Source organism: Mirounga angustirostris, unplaced genomic scaffold, assembly GCF_029215605.1.
Source record: "Mirounga angustirostris isolate CCGP_5_RB_7025 unplaced genomic scaffold, mMirAng1.0.hap1 SCAF_1, whole genome shotgun sequence".
Lineage (NCBI taxonomy): Eukaryota > Metazoa > Chordata > Mammalia > Carnivora > Phocidae > Mirounga > Mirounga angustirostris.
Window position 1 is genome coordinate 11,944,871 of NW_026991709.1, and position 17,764 is coordinate 11,962,634.

A 17,764-nucleotide genomic window follows, 5' to 3' on the forward strand; every position below is an offset into this window, starting at 1 on the left:
TTTATACTTGTTGAGTTCAAGGTACTTAAGTGACATCTCACTGGAGACGTCTATCAAGCAATTGTGTGAGTTTAAACTCAAAGGTAAGAGAGTTCCTGCTAGAAATGTATATATTTGAGAGTTGTCCGCATGTCATTTGTATTTGAAATCAGAGTTGATGAGCCCACTCAGGGAGAGAGTAGAAATGGAGGAGGCCACTCTTTGGAGGACAACTGAAAGGAGTGTGAAGGTAGCCAACTGAAAAGGATCAGAATGATCCCAGGAAGACCAGGATCAACAGCCGAAGGGAAAGGGAAAAGTACAGTGCATCAGAAGCCAAAAATATTGGGGGATGATGGCGCAGGAGGGATCCAAAGAAAGAGCAAACTGTGAAAAGAAGATTTGAAAGTAGGAATATCAAACTTAGAGTTGCTTACAGAGTACCAACAAGCTCTGGAACCATCTTGCCCATCGCCAGCCAAAGAGACCACTTCCAGATTCACAGCTTCCTTCTTCCTTATTGTGTTACCTTAGTTTCATTGTCTGTTAACTAGGAATAATAATACCTACGTCATGGGTTAAATGTGATGAAGATCAAATGTGATACTGCAAGTAGGCATTCAACAATGTTTGGGTTTTTCCTTTCCTTTCTTCTTGTTACTATTTGAACAAAAATATTCTAAAGAATTGGCTGATGGTAGAGGCTCTTTCTCTGTGTGTGCAGAGAAAATGTAACTATCATTTCTATATAGTTCCAAGAAAATTCTTGACACCGGTCTGAATTTATTTCTAATAATCTCAAATCAAAGTAATTCTATGCATGACTCATACCAGAATCTACCATTGTATGTCTGAGATTCTGTACCTAAAATAATGATAGGAGATGGGGCTCGCCACAGGAGGGGTGGAAAGCAGTGTAATTATCATAAGAGCTGCAGAGTGGATTATTTTCCTTTATTCCTTCATTCCTAGCTAAATAGACATACTCCTCTGTGGTGTCAACAGCCACATGGCCCAGATTTTCTGGAGATTTGTGTGCAGAATCCAGATTTGAAGTGTCCTACAGTCTTTATTATTGACCATCAAAACATCCTAGAAGTTCTTGGCCTTTTCTCTGAGTTAGTGACTTTTTTTATAAACCCATGGATTTATTTTAATAGTTAAGTAAGGGTAATATTTGATAACCTCACAATACAAATTGTTAATTTTCTCCCCTCTTTAAGTTGGAAGCAAGGTATCATTCTTTCAACCAGATGATGAAGTTGTCGGTAAGTTATGATTTACAATCCTATTGCAAGTAATCTGTTTTATTGTCATCTCTTCTTTTTCTAAGACAACTATTAATGTTTATTGTATTATCGTATGCTTTGTATAGGATACGTGTATCCTGATTTTTAAAATTTGCTCACAAATATCCACTGATGAAGAAAATTGGGAGTTTAATCTCAATAGCAGAATATTTAAAACTTTCATAGGTAGAAGGATGACCATAGTTGTTACTTTGGTTGGTGCAGCCCTTTCCTGACAGGACCCCAGTCTCTGACTAGACTGCAGATTCTGGAAAACACAGTCACAGTCACCTGCTTGAAGACCGCCGACTGACTTGGCTATATGGAGGCTCCGCTCTCCATATCCAGCTTGCATTTCACGGAGCTGTTCCCTCACTACACTCATAAAACCAAAAGTTTACTGGAAACGCTTAGTTTATTGGTTATTTTAAAAATCCATAGTGAATACTATTTTGCAAATACATATACTTATACTATCATATCCTAAACAGTCAAACATAAAATATGACTTTAGTAGTAGTCTTGAAAATTACCATTTCTATATGGAAAATACTCAGAGGAAGATACTCACTTAAATTTAGAAAATATTTAACTTTATGGAATACTTGAAGTCATTAAGAACAGATTTGTAAGAAGGTTTTCACCAGGTTTTTATGGGATTGCCTTCGACTCATGTGTTTTTTTGGGAGAATTTATTATTTCTTTCTTTTTTATTCATCCAAGAAGTCAATGACACTGTGTTACTCAAGAGACCAAAAATAAAATCAGACCAGCATAGAGGAAAATGGGATTTTACTGGAAACATCTTACAGAACCAAACTGTGGGAAGGTAGCTGTGCATGAGGGACAATTTACTGAGGAGCTCAGGTGCCCCCAACACTCTGACTTGACTCTACATCGGACACCATCTTTACCATCACTGAGAAGTGACAGAAGAGGGAGAAAAAGAAATACAATACAGGCAATAGAGCATTCATGACAGAAAATGAACAGTCCACTTCCCTTCCATACTTCTGAGGTCTCTCTGTTCCCCACACTAGTAATTACTGCAATCCTCCTCAAAACTCTAGTGAACAAAATGTAGGCCAATACTTACCGGCATCTCATTAGGAATGAATTCATTATGGGATTGTTTCTCTTAAGTTTCTCCTGTTAATTTCCAGGAATTCTGCCCCTGGATTCTGAAGATCCTGGACTTTGTGAAGTTGTTAGAGTGCACGAGCATTACTTGGGTACGTGCCAGTCTTTTGCAGCTCATGTAAGTCTTGCATCATTGATGTGTGTGGTGTTTAGTAACATCGCAATGTTTTTGCATCTACCTTATGTAATAAATAACTGTTGGCTGGTCACCTGAACACTGCTAGCTTATATTTAGTATCCATAAAATTAATATTCAGACCAAACAGCATATAGACCTTTAAGTTTCACTTATACTGGAGTGGTAAGAGGTTTAAAAAAGTGGTTTCTTTCCTGGCTCTGAGATCATATCCCTGACAGAATTTTTTTTTTAATTGAAGGATAGTTGGCATACAATGTTACATTAGTTTTCAGGTGGAGAATTTTCTTTTTTACTTCTTATTCTTGGTTATTAGTTGAAACTAAAAATATAAAATCTAGATAAAATGTGTAGAGTCTGAGACAGGAAAGAGTCAAGAACACTTGTCTTTGGTTTCTATTGCTAATGTATTTTGACCAGTTTAGTTTAACTGAAATATTAATTTTTTAATTTTTCCTACAGTAATTCACTTCTTGACTATTTAAAAAAAAATAAACACACACACACACTTTAGGAAACCATAGTGAAAAGATGCTGCATCTCCTTAGTAATCAGGGAAAGGCAAATTAAAACCACTTCAGGATACTGTTAAGCATCCACACGATTGACAAAATTTTATAAAGTCTAACCATCCCAAGTGTCGGCAAGGATGTGAAGTAATGGAACCTTTTATGCACCAGGAGTGTAAATTGATACAAATGCTTTAGAAAAGGGGGCACCCTGTTGGCTCAGTCTGTACAGCATTTGACTCTTGATCTCAGGATTGTAAATTCGAGCCCCAGGTTGGATGTAGAGATTACTTAAAGATAAATAAATAGGGGCACCTGGGTGTTTCATTCATTAAGCATCTGCCTTCAGCTCAGGTCATGATCCCAGGGTCCTGGGATTGAATCCTGCATCAGGCTCCCTGCTCAGCAGGAAGCCTGCTTCTCCCTCTTCCACTCCCCCTGCTTGTGTTCCCTCTCTTGCTGTGTCTCTTTCTGTCAAATAAATAAATAAATAAATCTTTTTTTAAAAAAAAGATAAATAAATAAAATCTTAAAAAAATAAAAAGAAGATAATTTAGCATTATCTAAATAAAGGTAATGATGTATATACCCCAGACCTAATAATTCTGCTGGTAGTTTTGTACTTCCCATAAACTCAATGTGGACCAGTAGATAAGCACAAGAGTTCCTAATACCATGGTTTATAACTGTGGAATAATAATGGAAACAACCTAAATAAATGTTCTTCACCAGGAAAATGGATAACTAAAGACATCCCTAGATTGTAATTCAACTGGCAGTGAAAATCAATAAATAACAGCCAAACATATCAAGATGGACGAATCTCATAAACTATTGAGTAAAGAAAGCAAGCTGCAGAATACAGTGTGATACCATGTATTTCTATAAAGTTCAAAAACATACAAAATTAAGCATATCTTATTTAAGGATATAAAGAAAACAGGGATGAAAAGTCAGGTGTAGTCTTACCTTTGAGGGGCAGAAGAAGAGGATGTGATCAGAGTGGATCCACAGGACTCAGCTGTTTCTTATGCTAGGATTTATGTTATTCTTCATACCTTATCAATAGGTCAACAGGTACTTTTTTGTATTCCTGAACTGTTTCATTAAAATTTTTCCTGAGGGGCGCCTGGGTGGCTCAGTTGTTAAGCGTCTGCCTTTGGCTCAGTTCATGATCCCAGGGTCCTGGGATCGAGCCCTGCATGGGGTTCCCTGCTCCACGGGAAGCCTGCTTCTCCCTCTCCCACTCCCCCTGCTTGTGTTCCCTCTCTCGCTGTGTCTCTCTCTGTCAAATAAATAAAAGCTTTAATAAAATAAAATAAAATTTTTCCTGAGTTTATTCTTAAATGATACAATCCCTAATCAGACTTTGTGGTAACAGAAAGCCAAATTGGATTTTGGACTATTAAAAATAGTTAAGTTATACATTTGAGTCTATACAGTAATTTGAACTAGGCTAGCAAATCTGTGGCATTTTATTTCTAAAATTGCAAACTGTAAATAGTTTTACTTAACTTAATGACTATGTCTAATATTCCCAAGTAATACTATATCATCCTATTAAAAATTAATTTCAGGGACGTCTGGCTGGCTCAGTCAGTAGAGCATGCAACTCTTGATCTTGGGGTAATGAGTTCGAGGCCCATGTTGGGGATAGAGTTTACTTAAAATTAATTTCAAAAGGCATTTTTCTGGAAATCTGAGGCCTGTGTATATTAAACCTAGATATGGAGCCAAGTATGTGTCTTCCTTTGAAAGATAAAGCTCATTTTCAAATACAATGCTATGAAAGTCTTTTATCCATAGCTATTTTGATATTATACAATTTGAAAATTGAGGACTACCACTGGCTTTTTTACACGCAACTATACTATTTTTGACCCCAGAATTTCCTTGAGCATTATTTCACCTATTCTTTTGAGAACCTTACAACTATGGAGTCAATTAAAACCTTTCATTTGGATTCCCAGGCTTGAGTTTTGACTAAGTCCCCTAAACTAAATTGTTGTAGAAAGTTAACTATTGAAAAAACAATAAAAACAACAAAACAACAAAAAAAGGCCCATTCTTCTTTTCTCTCTTTTTTTTCTCCAAGATTTGGCATGATTTATACATATCTCCATCATGTATTTATATTTATACACATTTATTTAATAAAATAAATACCTCAGCTTCATTGAGATATAATTTACATACCACAGAACTCACCTTTGTAAACCACACAATTCAGTCAGTTTTAGTATATTCACAAAGTTGATTGACTCTTATCACTAATTTTAGAACATTTCATCATTCCAAAAAGAACCTCCATTCCCACTGACAATTATTCTCCATTTTCCCTCCCAGCTTCTCAAAATGAATATACTTTCTATTGATTTGCTTATTCTGGACATTTCATATACATTAATCTTGTAATATGTGTTCTTTTGTAATTGTCTTAATTCATTTAGGTCATGTTTTCAAAGTTCATGCATTGTATAGCATCTATCTATATTTCATTCCTTTCAATGGTTGAATAATACTCTATTGTATGAGCATACCACATTTTGTTTATCCATTCATCTATGATTAAATAGCAAGGTTGTTTCCACTTTTTTTGGCTATTATGAATAATGCTAATCGGAACATTTGTGTATAAATTTTTGTGTGGATATATGTTTTTATTTCTCTTGGGTATAGACCTAGGAATAGAATTATTGAATCATATAATAACTCTACATTTAATATTTTGAGAACCTGACAAACCATTTTCAAAATGGCTGCAACATTTTATAATTCCACTAACAATGAATGAGGGTCCCAATTGCTCCTCATCCTCACTACCACTTGTTATTTTCTTTTTCTTTTTTTTTTTTTTTTAAAGATTTTATTTATTTATTTGACAGAGAGAGACACAGCGAGAGAGGGAACACAAGCAGAGGGAGTGGGAGAGGGAGAAGCAGGCTTCCCGCAGAGCAGGGAGCCCGATGCGGGACTCGATCCCAGGACCCTGGGATCATGACCTGAGCCGAAGGCAGTCGCCAACCAACTGAGCCACCCAGGCACCCCCACTTGTTATTTTCTGCCTTTTTAATTTTAAGGACGCTAGAAGTGATATCGTGTTGTGGTTTTGATTTGTATTTCCCTAATGACTAATGATGTTGAAAAATTTTCATACTTATTGGACATTTGAATATCTTCTTTGGAGAAATTTCTATTCAGATCCTGTGCCCAGTTTTTAAATTGGGTTTTCTTTTTTATTGGTAAATTGTAAGAGTTCCTTATATATTCTAGATAGAAGTTGCTTTTCAGATATAATGATTGTAAATATTTTCTCCCATTCTAAAGGTTGCCATTTCATTTTCTTATGGTGTCCTTTAAAGCAGTTTTTAAAATATTGATGGAATCCAGGTTATTCATATTTTCTTTTGCCCGTTGTGCTTTTAGTATTATTTCTAAGAACCCATTGCCTAAGCTGAGTTTCCAAATATTTACACCTATGATTTCTTCTAAGAATTTTATAGATTTAGCTCTTACGTTTACTTCTGTGATCCATTTTGAGTAATTTTTGTATATGGTGTGAAATAAAGGTCTAACTTTGTTCTTTTTTTGCATGTAGATATCTAGTGTCCCAGAAACACTTGTTGAAAAGACTCTTCTATACACACTGAATTGTTTTAACACTGTTGTTCAAAATCACTGACCAGGGACGCCTGGGCGGCTCAGTTGGTTAAGCAACTGCCTCCGGCTCAGGTCATGATCCCAGGGTCCTGGGATCGAGCCCCGCATCAGGCTCCCTGCTTGGCGAGAGCCTGCTTCTCCCTCCCTCTGCCTGCCACTCTGCCTGCTTGTGCTCTCTGTCTCTCTGTCAAATAAATAAATAAAATCTTAAAAACAACAACAACAAAAAAAAATCAACTGACCATAGATGTATAGATTTATTTTTGGACTCAATCCTATTCGACTGATCTATATATCTATTTTTATGCCAGTCAAAATGGCCTTGATTACGGTAGCTTTGGAATAAGTTTGTTTTTCTTTTTTTAACATTTAAATTCAATTAATTAACATATGATTATTATTAGTTTCAGAGGAAGAGTTCAGTGATTCATCAGTCTTATATAATACCCAGTGCTCATTACATCACATGCCCTCCTTAATGTCCATCACCCAGTTACCCTAGGTCCCCTCCCCTCCCTGCCAGCAACCCTCAATTTGTTTCCTATGATTAAGAGTCTTTTATGGTTTGTCTCCTTCTCTGATTTCGTCTTGTTTTATTTTTCCCTCCCTTCCCCTATGATCCTATTTTGTTTCTTAAATTCCACATATGAGTGAGATCACATGATAATTGTCTTTCCCTGATTGACTTATTTTGCTTAGCATAATACCCTCTAGTTCCATCCACATCGTTGAAACTGGCAAAATTTCATTTTTTGATTGCTGAATAGTATTCCATTGTGTATATATATACCACATCTTCTTTTTTTTTTTAAGATTTTATTTATTCATTTGAGACACAGAGATACAGAGAGAGAGAGAGAGCACGAGCAGGGGGAGTGGGAGAGGAAGAAGCAGGCTTCCCGCGGAGCAGGGAGCCTGATGCGGGGCTCGATCCCAGGACCCCAGGATCATGAGCTGAATGAAGGCATACGCTTAACCATCTGAGCCACCCAGGCGCCCCAATACCACATCTTCTTTATCCATTCATCTGTCAGTGGACATCTGGGCTCTTTCCATAGTTTGGCTATTGTAGACATTGCTGCTATAAACATTGGGGTGCAGGTACCCCTTTGGGATCACTACATTTGTATCTTTGGGTTATATACCTATAAAGAACTTATCAAACTCAACACCCAAAGAACAAATAATCCCATCAAGAAATGGGCAGAAGGTATAAACAGACATTTCTCCAGAGAAGACATACAAATGGCCAACAGACACATGAAAAAATACTCAACATCACTCGGCATCAGAGAAATACAAATCAAAACCACACTGAGATACCACATCACACCAGTCAGAATGGCTAAAATTAACAAGTCAGGAAACGACAGATGTTGGCAAGGATGTAGAGACAGATGTTGGCAAGGATGGTGGGAATGCAAGCTGGTACAGCCACTCTGGAAAACATGGAGATTCCTTAAAATGTTGAAAATAGGGGCACCTAGGTGGCTCAGCTGGCTAAGCGTCTGCCTTCAGCTCAGGTCATGATCTCAGAGTCCTGGGACTGAGCCCTGTGTTGGGCTCCCTGCTCAGTGGCGAGCCTGCTTCTCCCTCTCCCTCTGCCCCTCCCCCTGCCCACTTGTGCTCTCTTTCTCTCAAATAAATAAATAAAATCTTAAAAAAAAAAAAAAGTTGAAAAAAGAGCTACCCTACAACCCAACAAAAAAGACCCATTCTTTCAGGTGTTACTGAATACTGGAGATTTATAAATTGGACCAGAAGGAGAAAAGCAAATTGGAACATCAGTTTCCTAGCTATAAAGGAAACTAAGACAAGCAAACCACACAAATGACCTTTTATTTTCCTACAAATCAGGAGGATTGTAGTCCAAAATCCATTAACATATAGAAAGAAAACAATTCCAGATACTCCTTGAGAAAAAAAAAATACCGTAAAATGTTTCTTTAAAAGAGGAACTTGAAGAATGGCCACTTACTGTGATCACTTGCCTTTGGGCAAGACACTGGGCACATTCAAACTAGATAGCCTCTGTTGCAGCTCCAGCATTTTGTAAAAGAGGAAATGATTTCAGTATGTTCCCTGAAGATTTGCAGAAGGAAATATTCAGTTTAGCACAACTATATTTTAGTTTATTTAGTTTATTTATTCAGTGATTTTTTTTAAATGAAAGTTGAACACTCAGTCACCTTAAGATAAGTCTGTTCTTTTACCAAACCAAAGAATTAGGTTCCAGACAACTTCCCAAAAAATGTCTTATTAATCCTGCTACAGTATATTAAAGATAAAGTTAAGAAGTTGAGTAAATTGGTTCTTTTGTGCTTTCAGTTCTTAAGCCATTTAGGTCAAACATAAAAATAATTTTTTCATTCAAAATTTCATACACATTTCAGCATTATTTTTTTGAACCTAAGGTAGAAAGAATTAAAATTCTAATTCTTGGGTTTGATATGCTGTTACTATGATCCCTACCGGCCCTTTTATTTATATTTTTAGTTTTTTATAACATAATAAACACTTGTTGACCACCTAACATAAAAGCAGGGATCTCAACATTAAACCACATGTTACCATGCAGTGTTAGAGCCTTTGATATCTAAATGTAGTTTTACTACTTTTAGCTTTTTTTAAAGGACTATATGTTTGGTTTTTTTCTTTTCTTTTTAAGATTGATTTATTTATTTTAGAGAGGGGGGAGGGGCAGAGGGAACAAGAAAATCCTGAAGCAGACTCTGCTGAGCGTGGACCCAAATGCAGGCCTCCATCTCACGACCCCAAGATCACCACCTGAGCTGAAACCAAGAGTTGGACGCTTAACCAACGGTGCCACCCGGGCGCCCCTACGTGTTGATTTCTTAATGAAAATATAGGTAGTCCCAATTCGTATAACGGAAGATGTTTCCGCCAAAATATAAGTAAACTGTAGGTAACTTGAGTGTGCACTGCTAGAGTAGATGTGCTTTAGAATCAGACATTCAAATTTATTAGCTGTGTGACCCCAGACTAATTACCCTGAGCTGCATTTTATAATCAAGAAAATTGGGAGAAGAGGTATCTTAAAGAATTTGGTAAGGAATAAAGTACCATGTGTGAGTGATCACCTGGTGCTCTATTTTAAATGCCTTGCTTGTCTGAACCTTTTCAGCATCTGTGCACGGGTGCTCTCTCCCCCTCTCTAGATGGCACTAGTTAGTTGGTATGTGCAACTACTGTGTCTCAGCTTCAGAGGGAAAATATTTGAAAGAGCTGGTCGAGACTACGGAAGTGTTATAAAGTTGATTTTAGGTAAAACGAGAAAGGATTGCTTTTACTGGGGAAAAAATCACATTTGGTGTACAAAATAAAAACCTAAAAATTAAAGAATTAAATGTATTAAGGGATAGCTTAATGGTCAGATAGAGCTCTTTAAGCTATATTAGGAGTTTGCATTTTGTTTCAATTGCAGTGGAAAGCCATTGATGAACTGAGCCAACATCAAGAGTCAGACAATCGACTGGGACACCCAGGCGCCCCGCCATTGGACCTTAAACAGAGAAGTGTTAGCATGTTTATATATGTTTTTAAGGATCATTCTGGGGGCAACTGGGTGGCTCCGTTGATTAAATGTCCGACTCTTGATCTCAACTCAGGTCTCGATCTCAGGGACGTAAGTTCAAACCCCGCATTGGGCTCCGTCCTGGGCATGGCACCTACTTAAAGAAAGATCATTCCAAGACTTCCGTTTTCAAAAAACACCGTTAGAGAGATTGAAAAGAGATGACATAAAGTTGAAAATAATATATATAACACATAAACAAGTAATTCATCTAGAATATATTTTTTAATTCCTATAAATCAATAAGAAGAAGACAACAGAAAAATTGATAAAGACTTGAACATTCATTTCACAAAAGGAATTCCAGATGGCCAGCAAACACAAAAAGGTGCTCAACATTAGCAGTCGTGAGGGAAAAGCAAGTTAAAATCATAGTAAGAAACCATTACACACCCAAATGATTGATAAGAATGTATAATCGTGCCAGGGGTTGACAAGGATGTTCACAGTAGAAGGAGCTCTGTTACATAGCTATGGGAGAGTGAATTCAGACAGCCATTTTGGGAATATGTAGTCAAGTCAAAGGTTGCATACCTGCGACCTGGGATTTCCATTCACAAGTACTGTTCTAGAGAAAACCTATGTGACACCATCTTTTATATGAGAGCATTTTTAGCAGCATTGTTTATAACTGCCACAAACTGAACACAACACCCATCCTCCTCAACTGGAGAGTGCATCACCAAATGGAAGTGTTCTCACGTAGCGGAATGCCATGAAACACCTGAAAAAGGAAAGCACTACAGTCACGTTTCCAAAAATGGGTGTGTCTTAAAAACAATGTTGAAGGAAAAAAAGCAAGATAGAAAAGAGTGCATATGGTATGACTCCACTTAGATAAAGTTCCAAAACAGGCAAAACTCAATTAAATTACATTGTTTAGGAATGCATCCGTGGGTCATAAACGATGAAGGTGAACAGGAACTGAAGTTAGCATGGTGGCGACCTCTGGTGGCAGAGACGAGGCTGGGGGGGGTGTGGGCTGTGCACTCTCTGTCTTGACCAGGATGGGGATTACTTGTCTATTTGCTTTGTATATATCCACCCATCTGTACTTATGTTCCATGTACTTTTCTGCATGTGCTTTATTTCACAGTATAAAGTTTAGAAAATGCACACACGCAGCCGGCTCCTATGTTGAGGGTGCATTATGTGTGGGCGAGAATGGAACTAGGGAAACCAAAATATAGGCGACAGATGTAATAGGAGTAGTGGCTTGGACCAGGGCCACGGTGGGAGCAGAGACGGTGAGAAAGGCAGATCCAGGAGGCAGGACTAACAGGACTTGCTAATTGGTTGCTCCCTCTTGTTCTTTGTGACAGTTCACAAACCAGAAAAAGTTACATGGACCGAAGCCGCTGGAACCATTCGGAATGGAGTACGAGCCTATACAGCTCTGCATTATCTTTCTCATCTCTCTCCTGGAAAATCAGTCCTGATCATGGATGGAGCAAGTGTAGGTGCTAAGAGTGCTGCTAAGACACGGATCAAAATCCAGTAAACTTAGGAAATAGGCCATCCATTTGCTAATATAATTCTTTACCACTAGTTTGTTCACTGCCCATTTTGTTAAAATATAAAATGGGCAGCTTTTATTAATAGATAAAAATTAGACTTAAGTGTATTTAGTTTCTATTACTTTGAATCTGCTAGTACATTAAAAAAGCAGACAAGCCGTGTTTTTATGCCTGATACACAAAGCCTGAAATAGCTCATGAAATCTTTGAGGCCATGCCCCAAAACTCCCTACCAATTTTGTGTATCCCTCACACTTACACCTACATTGATAAGATGTACATTTATAGACAGGTCACATAAGGTTAAAAATGTGCTGTTGTCAACATATTACATGTATCAGCAAAAAAATAGTTCAAGACACTAAAAATATGTAAAAATAGATTATAATCTAAAAATGTTAAAAAACTTGGGTGAATTTTTGTACCTTTATTTTCTATCTGTTGATGAAAATGCTTTTATCCCCTGTTTTTCTTTGCAAAAAAAGGCAGAACTGTCTTTGGCATTGGCTTCAACCTGATATCCAGCATCACGATAGAAGTGTTTCCCAAATTTACCCCTCAGGTCAGCAGAAGGATGGAGCTTTTGAGAGTGCTTGACTCATACATGGACGTGAAATTAGCTTAGAACATCATGCTTACAAGGCCCTTAAAAGCCCATTTTTCTCTTACTGAGGCCAAGTTTCTGAATGCAGCCCTCCGTCTTGAAATTATGTGCAATGCTCAGACTAGGTGAGCACACACACCTTTTCTGCCACCCCTTCTGAAGAAGAAAGTCAGTCAAATGTCTCAACCTTGTCCATATATTTTTTCTTTTTCTATCAGATAATATTTAAAAATATGCTAAAGTAGCAAGTTAGACATGGCCTCTGCCTTCTATCTGTGAACGCATTGTGTATTTTTTTTCTACACAGGCACTTGGTATGACAGCTATTCAGTTAGCACACCACAGAGGAGCCAAAGTGATTTCAACAGCAGGTAGCCTCGAAGACAAGCAATGCCTCGAAAGACTTAGGCCTTCTATAGGTGGGTAACACTACTCAACACAGACTTTACAACAGAAAATTTTGAAGAGATTTCACCTTAAAGACTATACTCATAAAACAAAGTGCAAAATCCCAAATGAAAGTCACTGTTAAAATGCACTTAGTATCCATGCTAAGTCCAAGTTTACCTAAGTGATAGTTTTAATTTTTATTCTTTTTAAACCTACATCTCTCAATGTTTTTTCTTTTTTGCCCCACTGTCATCAACTTACCCAAGTTTGAATTAGCTGAACTTTGACATAGTTTAACAATACCTGATGCCTCTTTGGTTTTATTCAATAAATCAATGTATGTTTGCATTACTCTGTAGGTCTCTCAACATCTTTTATTCAGTGATATACCTCTAATGTTGTCTGTTTTCTGTGATATGCTAGGAAGGAAGATGATCCACTTAAAAAACACAGGTCAGATATAGTTTATGATGAACAGGATATGGTGGAGACTGGGGAGCTCTTGAAAAGATTGAACCTAAGGACCTAAATGTGAGACCTGAAGCTATAAAAATCCTAGAAGAGAGCATAGGCAGTAATTTCTCTGACATCAGCTCTAGCAACTTTTTCTAGGTGTGTCTCCTGAGGCAAGGGAAATAAAAGCAAAAATAAACTATTGGGCCTACATCAAAATAAAAAGTTTCTGCACAGCAGAGGAGACAATCAACAAAACTAAAAGACAGCCTACTGAATAAGAGAAGATACTTGCAAATGACATCTCTGATAAAGGGTTAGTATCCAGAATACATAAAGAACTTATACAGCTCAACACTCAGAAAACAAATAATCCAACTAAAAATGGATAGAAGACATGAACAGGTATTTCTCCAAAGAAGAAATACAGATGGCCAACAGACACATGAAAAGATGCTCGACATCACTCATCATCAAGGAAATGCAAATCAAAACTACAGTGACATATCCTCTGACACCTGTCATATGGCTAAAATAAAAAACACAAGAAGCAACAAGTGTTGGAGAGGATGTGGAGAAATAGGAACCCTCATACACTATTGGTGGGAATGCAGCCACTGTGGAAAACAGTATGGAGATTCCTCAAAAAGTTAAAAATGGAACTACCCTATGATTGAGTAATCACACTACTGGGTATTTACCCAAAAAATATAAAACAGTAATTCAGAGGGATACATGCACCCCTTTGTTTATTGCAGCATTAATATTTACAATAGCCAAGTAACAGAAGGAGCCCAAATGTCCATCAACTGATGAATTGATAAAGAAGATGTGGCACATATATACAATGGAGTATTATTCAACCATAAAAAAGAATGAAATCTTGCCATTTGCAACAACATGGATGGAGCTAGAGAGTATAAAGCTAAGCAAAATAAGTCAGAGAAAGAAATACCACATGATTTTACTAATGTGGAATTTAAGAAACAAAATAAATGCACAAAGGAAAAAAAAGACAAACCAAGAAACAGACTTTTTTTTTTTAAAGATTTTATTTATTTGACAGAAACACAGCGAGAGAGGGAACACAAGCCGGGGGAATGGGAGAGGGAGAAGCAGGCTTCCCGCTGAGCAGGGAGCCCAATGCAGGGCTCGATCCCAGGACCCTGGGACCATGACCTGAGCTGAAGGCAGACGCTTAACGACTGAGCCACCCAGGCGCCCCAAGAAACAGACTCTTAACTGTAGAGAACAAACTGATGGTCACCAGGGGGGTGGGGGAAATAGGTGGGTATAACACTACGTTAACTATACTGGAATTTTTTTTTTAATTAATAAATGCACAACAAAAAAATGAAAAGATTGAACCTATCTGAACAACAACACAAAGGGAAAGGAAAAAGAAAACAGACTGAAAAAAATGACCAAGAATTGGAGAAAGAGGAATGGAGAAACTAACAGATGAAGAGACGAGGCTGCGCCATAGTGTAAGTGAGGGGCAGGCAGTAAGGGGAGGCAGGTTGATTGAGTGTTAATATGAATGATCTATCCTGAAGTCCTCAGCAATCCTGTGTCAGCGAACCATGGAGCAGTATCTAGGGCATGTAACCAGCTTGTCCAAGGAGCTACAATGAGATTGGAGTGGGATTTGAACCCAGGCCTACCTAACATTAAAGCCCCTGTTATGTCCATTGTTACCTTATGCCTCTGGCAGAGATAACCAAAACACAAAAGAAAGGTTAAGGCAGGGACTGGAGAAAGGAAAAAAAGGAAGAGATTGGAAATGGAATGGAGGGGGGTGGAAAGCATGAACAGTATTGTTGAAGAAAGAAGTTTCTTATTGGTTAACCCTGCCCTTCCGAGGTGCTTCAGTCCCCTTTCCCTTGTGTCCTCCCCACTCCCACCCCCGCCCCCCACATCTTAGATCACTGTCGCTCTACACCACCAGCCGGAGCTGTGCTGAGAGGAATTCTCTTTTACAAGAAGATGCTAAAGCTATGAAAATGAATTATAAACATGAGTCTTCATTTGCCAGTTCAAATGCTGAGATTTTTTTTTTTTTAATCTCATTGGCTTGTTCTATTGAGATAACACTCTAAAAGTAGTTTAGTTTTCACTAACTGCTCAAAATAATCATGTTTTTTCCTTAACCTTCAGGACTTTTCTTCATTTGGGGGACCAAGTGGGGAAAGGGAGCAGGGGGATTTCTATGACTGAAAAGGGATAAAACGGTCTCTAATAGAGAAGTACCATATCGAACAAATACGTTTTTTACGTTTTAGCTCTAAACTCTATTAAATCTAAACATACTTAAGAATTTGCTTAATCTTTAGTTTATGCCTTAATATATGTGTATCTCTGTAGTTCACAGATTCTCTGTTCTGACTGTATATCTTTTACTGAAACAGTCCTCTTTTTCAGTAGACCAGCCTTGGAACGCATCATCCACATAATAATATTTTTATTTTATTGAATATACCAGTCCCTTCCTTTAAATTGATCCTTATCTACTATTGGGTTAGAAGAGAAAAAGTAAAATTTGGATCCAGTAATGGTTTGAACCACTCCATACGTTTCAGAGAACAGATATTTATTTGCTTTTCTTTTTCTTTTTCTCTTGATTTGTTTGTGTTGATCGCATAGAGAACTGTACACTTGCCTGACTTCCTGTCCTTTACAGCCCGAGTCATCGATGTATCTAATGGGAAAGCCCATGTTGCTGAAAGCTGTTTAGAAGAAACAGGAGGCCTGGGAGTAGATATTGTCCTAGATGCTGGAGGTGGGTACTTTACTAGATCAGTAGTATGTGTCATTTTTGTAGTGTGATGGGTGCATTTCAAAATATATATATATATATATGTTTGTGTGTGTAAAACCAGGTAATAATTATTAACATATTTATTAAATTGATGTCATGTTTTGTTTTTAACTTTTCTCTTTAAACTGGAGCTTCTTGAATCTCACTGTAAACACTGTCTGGAAGAGAGAGCATACTTGCCTTTAAGATAAGGAGTTGAAGTGTTTCTACACAAATGAACAAACATCATCTTCTCAGTTGGTTCCCAGATGATACACATTCGGTCAGCTCTCAGCCAGATGCTTAGTTCTGCCGTGTCTGGCTGCCCTCTATTGGATGGCTGACTTCTGCAATCTCTATTTGGAAAAAGCACAGAATTTTGTTCCATTTTTACCTTCCTTGACCTTTTGTTATTTAACCAGTATCTATTTAACACCTAATCTGTACCCCGCTAGATCGTGCCATTGCACAGAAAGCACAGGATTCACAAGCCTACAAAGGGATTCTATTCGTACTTTGTTAAGAAATATCTTCTGTGATGGGAATCATTCCTATGAATGATGCTGTGACCATCTTAATGTGTTTCTTTTTAACCAGTATTTTCAGGACTTGAAATTAACTCAGAAGATCACTTCTTGGCCTTTCGGCTAAGATCAACTATGAAAATTAACGCAGAAAAATCTTTCAGTGGAAGTGAATGAGTATTTCATTAACTTTTCAAATGTACATTTCAATAATTCTGTCAGTGTATGGCTATCTTGAGTCTATGAGTTCCTTAATCAGAAGTCAACTTTTCCCAAAGAATTAAGCTATCAATATTATGATTAAAACTATCAATCTTAGTTATGTGTTAGGTTACCTTGCCTGGTTTTCAAATGAAAATAAACTTTTTGTCCTTTGTTATTACACTAACAATTGAATCTAAAGTAAATTTTATGACCAGTTTTAATGCAAAAAGTACATTTTAAGGTGTCTGAATACATTGTGTGTTATTTTTTCTAAGAAAAATGCTTCCTCATTCCTACATTAAAAAGTAAAGACTAGTTTGAAGAATCAATTTTTGCCAGATTACTATAAAATATATTTCTTGTCTCTCTCTCTCTCTCTTTTTTTAAACTATTCCCTTGTAAGTGAGATTATATAGTAAAGATGACGAACCAGCTGTAAAATTACAACTACTACCACATAAACATGACATCATCACACTTCTTGGTGTTGGAGGCCATTGGGTAACAACAGAAGAAAACCTGCAGGTATTATCAGAAACAATAAGACATTATTGTTACACCAAAAGGATGTACTTAACAAAGAATAATGCCTAAGTCTTTTGAGACAAGATGTGAAGAAATTATAACTTCTGAATTATACCTGTTTCTAAAGAAATGTAGCTTTCTTTTTTAGTTTAGATACATGTTGGCCAAAATGTAGAAATAGTGCCTAATAGAGAAGTTCATTGAACTTTTATTTAGTGGTTTGGAAGAAGTGACTTCTGAATTTTTTAGTAGTATTTCCAGTAAGATTTTTTTTTTCTTGTTGTTGACATATTGTTGATATATACTTAGCAAAATATTTCTGTACAAAATTATGACAATTTCCCATTCACATTGGAATTTACTATAAATGTGTGTATATACATTGTCTCCCAAAGTTACATTTCTCAACAGTATTCAAATTTTCTTATCATGGTTGATATGC

At 37.1% G+C, this 17,764-nt stretch overlaps 1 protein-coding gene across 5 annotated transcripts in view; it reads left to right on the forward strand.

The window, feature by feature from the left end:
- CRYZL1 (crystallin zeta like 1) overlaps positions 1-17,764 on the forward strand; it is a 37,925-nt gene that overhangs the window by 16,295 nt on the left and 3,866 nt on the right. For 3 of the 5 annotated variants that reach the window (XM_064579230.1, XM_045902521.3, XM_064579231.1), the window contains 6 exons: positions 1,203-1,247; positions 2,432-2,500; positions 11,631-11,764; positions 12,737-12,848; positions 15,953-16,051; positions 17,201-17,322. In XM_064579230.1, the coding sequence (XP_064435300.1) occupies positions 1,203-1,247; positions 2,432-2,500; positions 11,631-11,764; positions 12,737-12,848; positions 15,953-16,051; positions 17,201-17,322 (581 nt within the window). The remainder of the gene's footprint in view (positions 1-1,202; positions 1,248-2,431; positions 2,501-11,630; positions 11,765-12,736; positions 12,849-15,952; positions 16,052-17,200; positions 17,323-17,764) is intronic. The other 2 variants (XM_064579229.1, XM_064579237.1) reach the window with 1 other exon arrangement.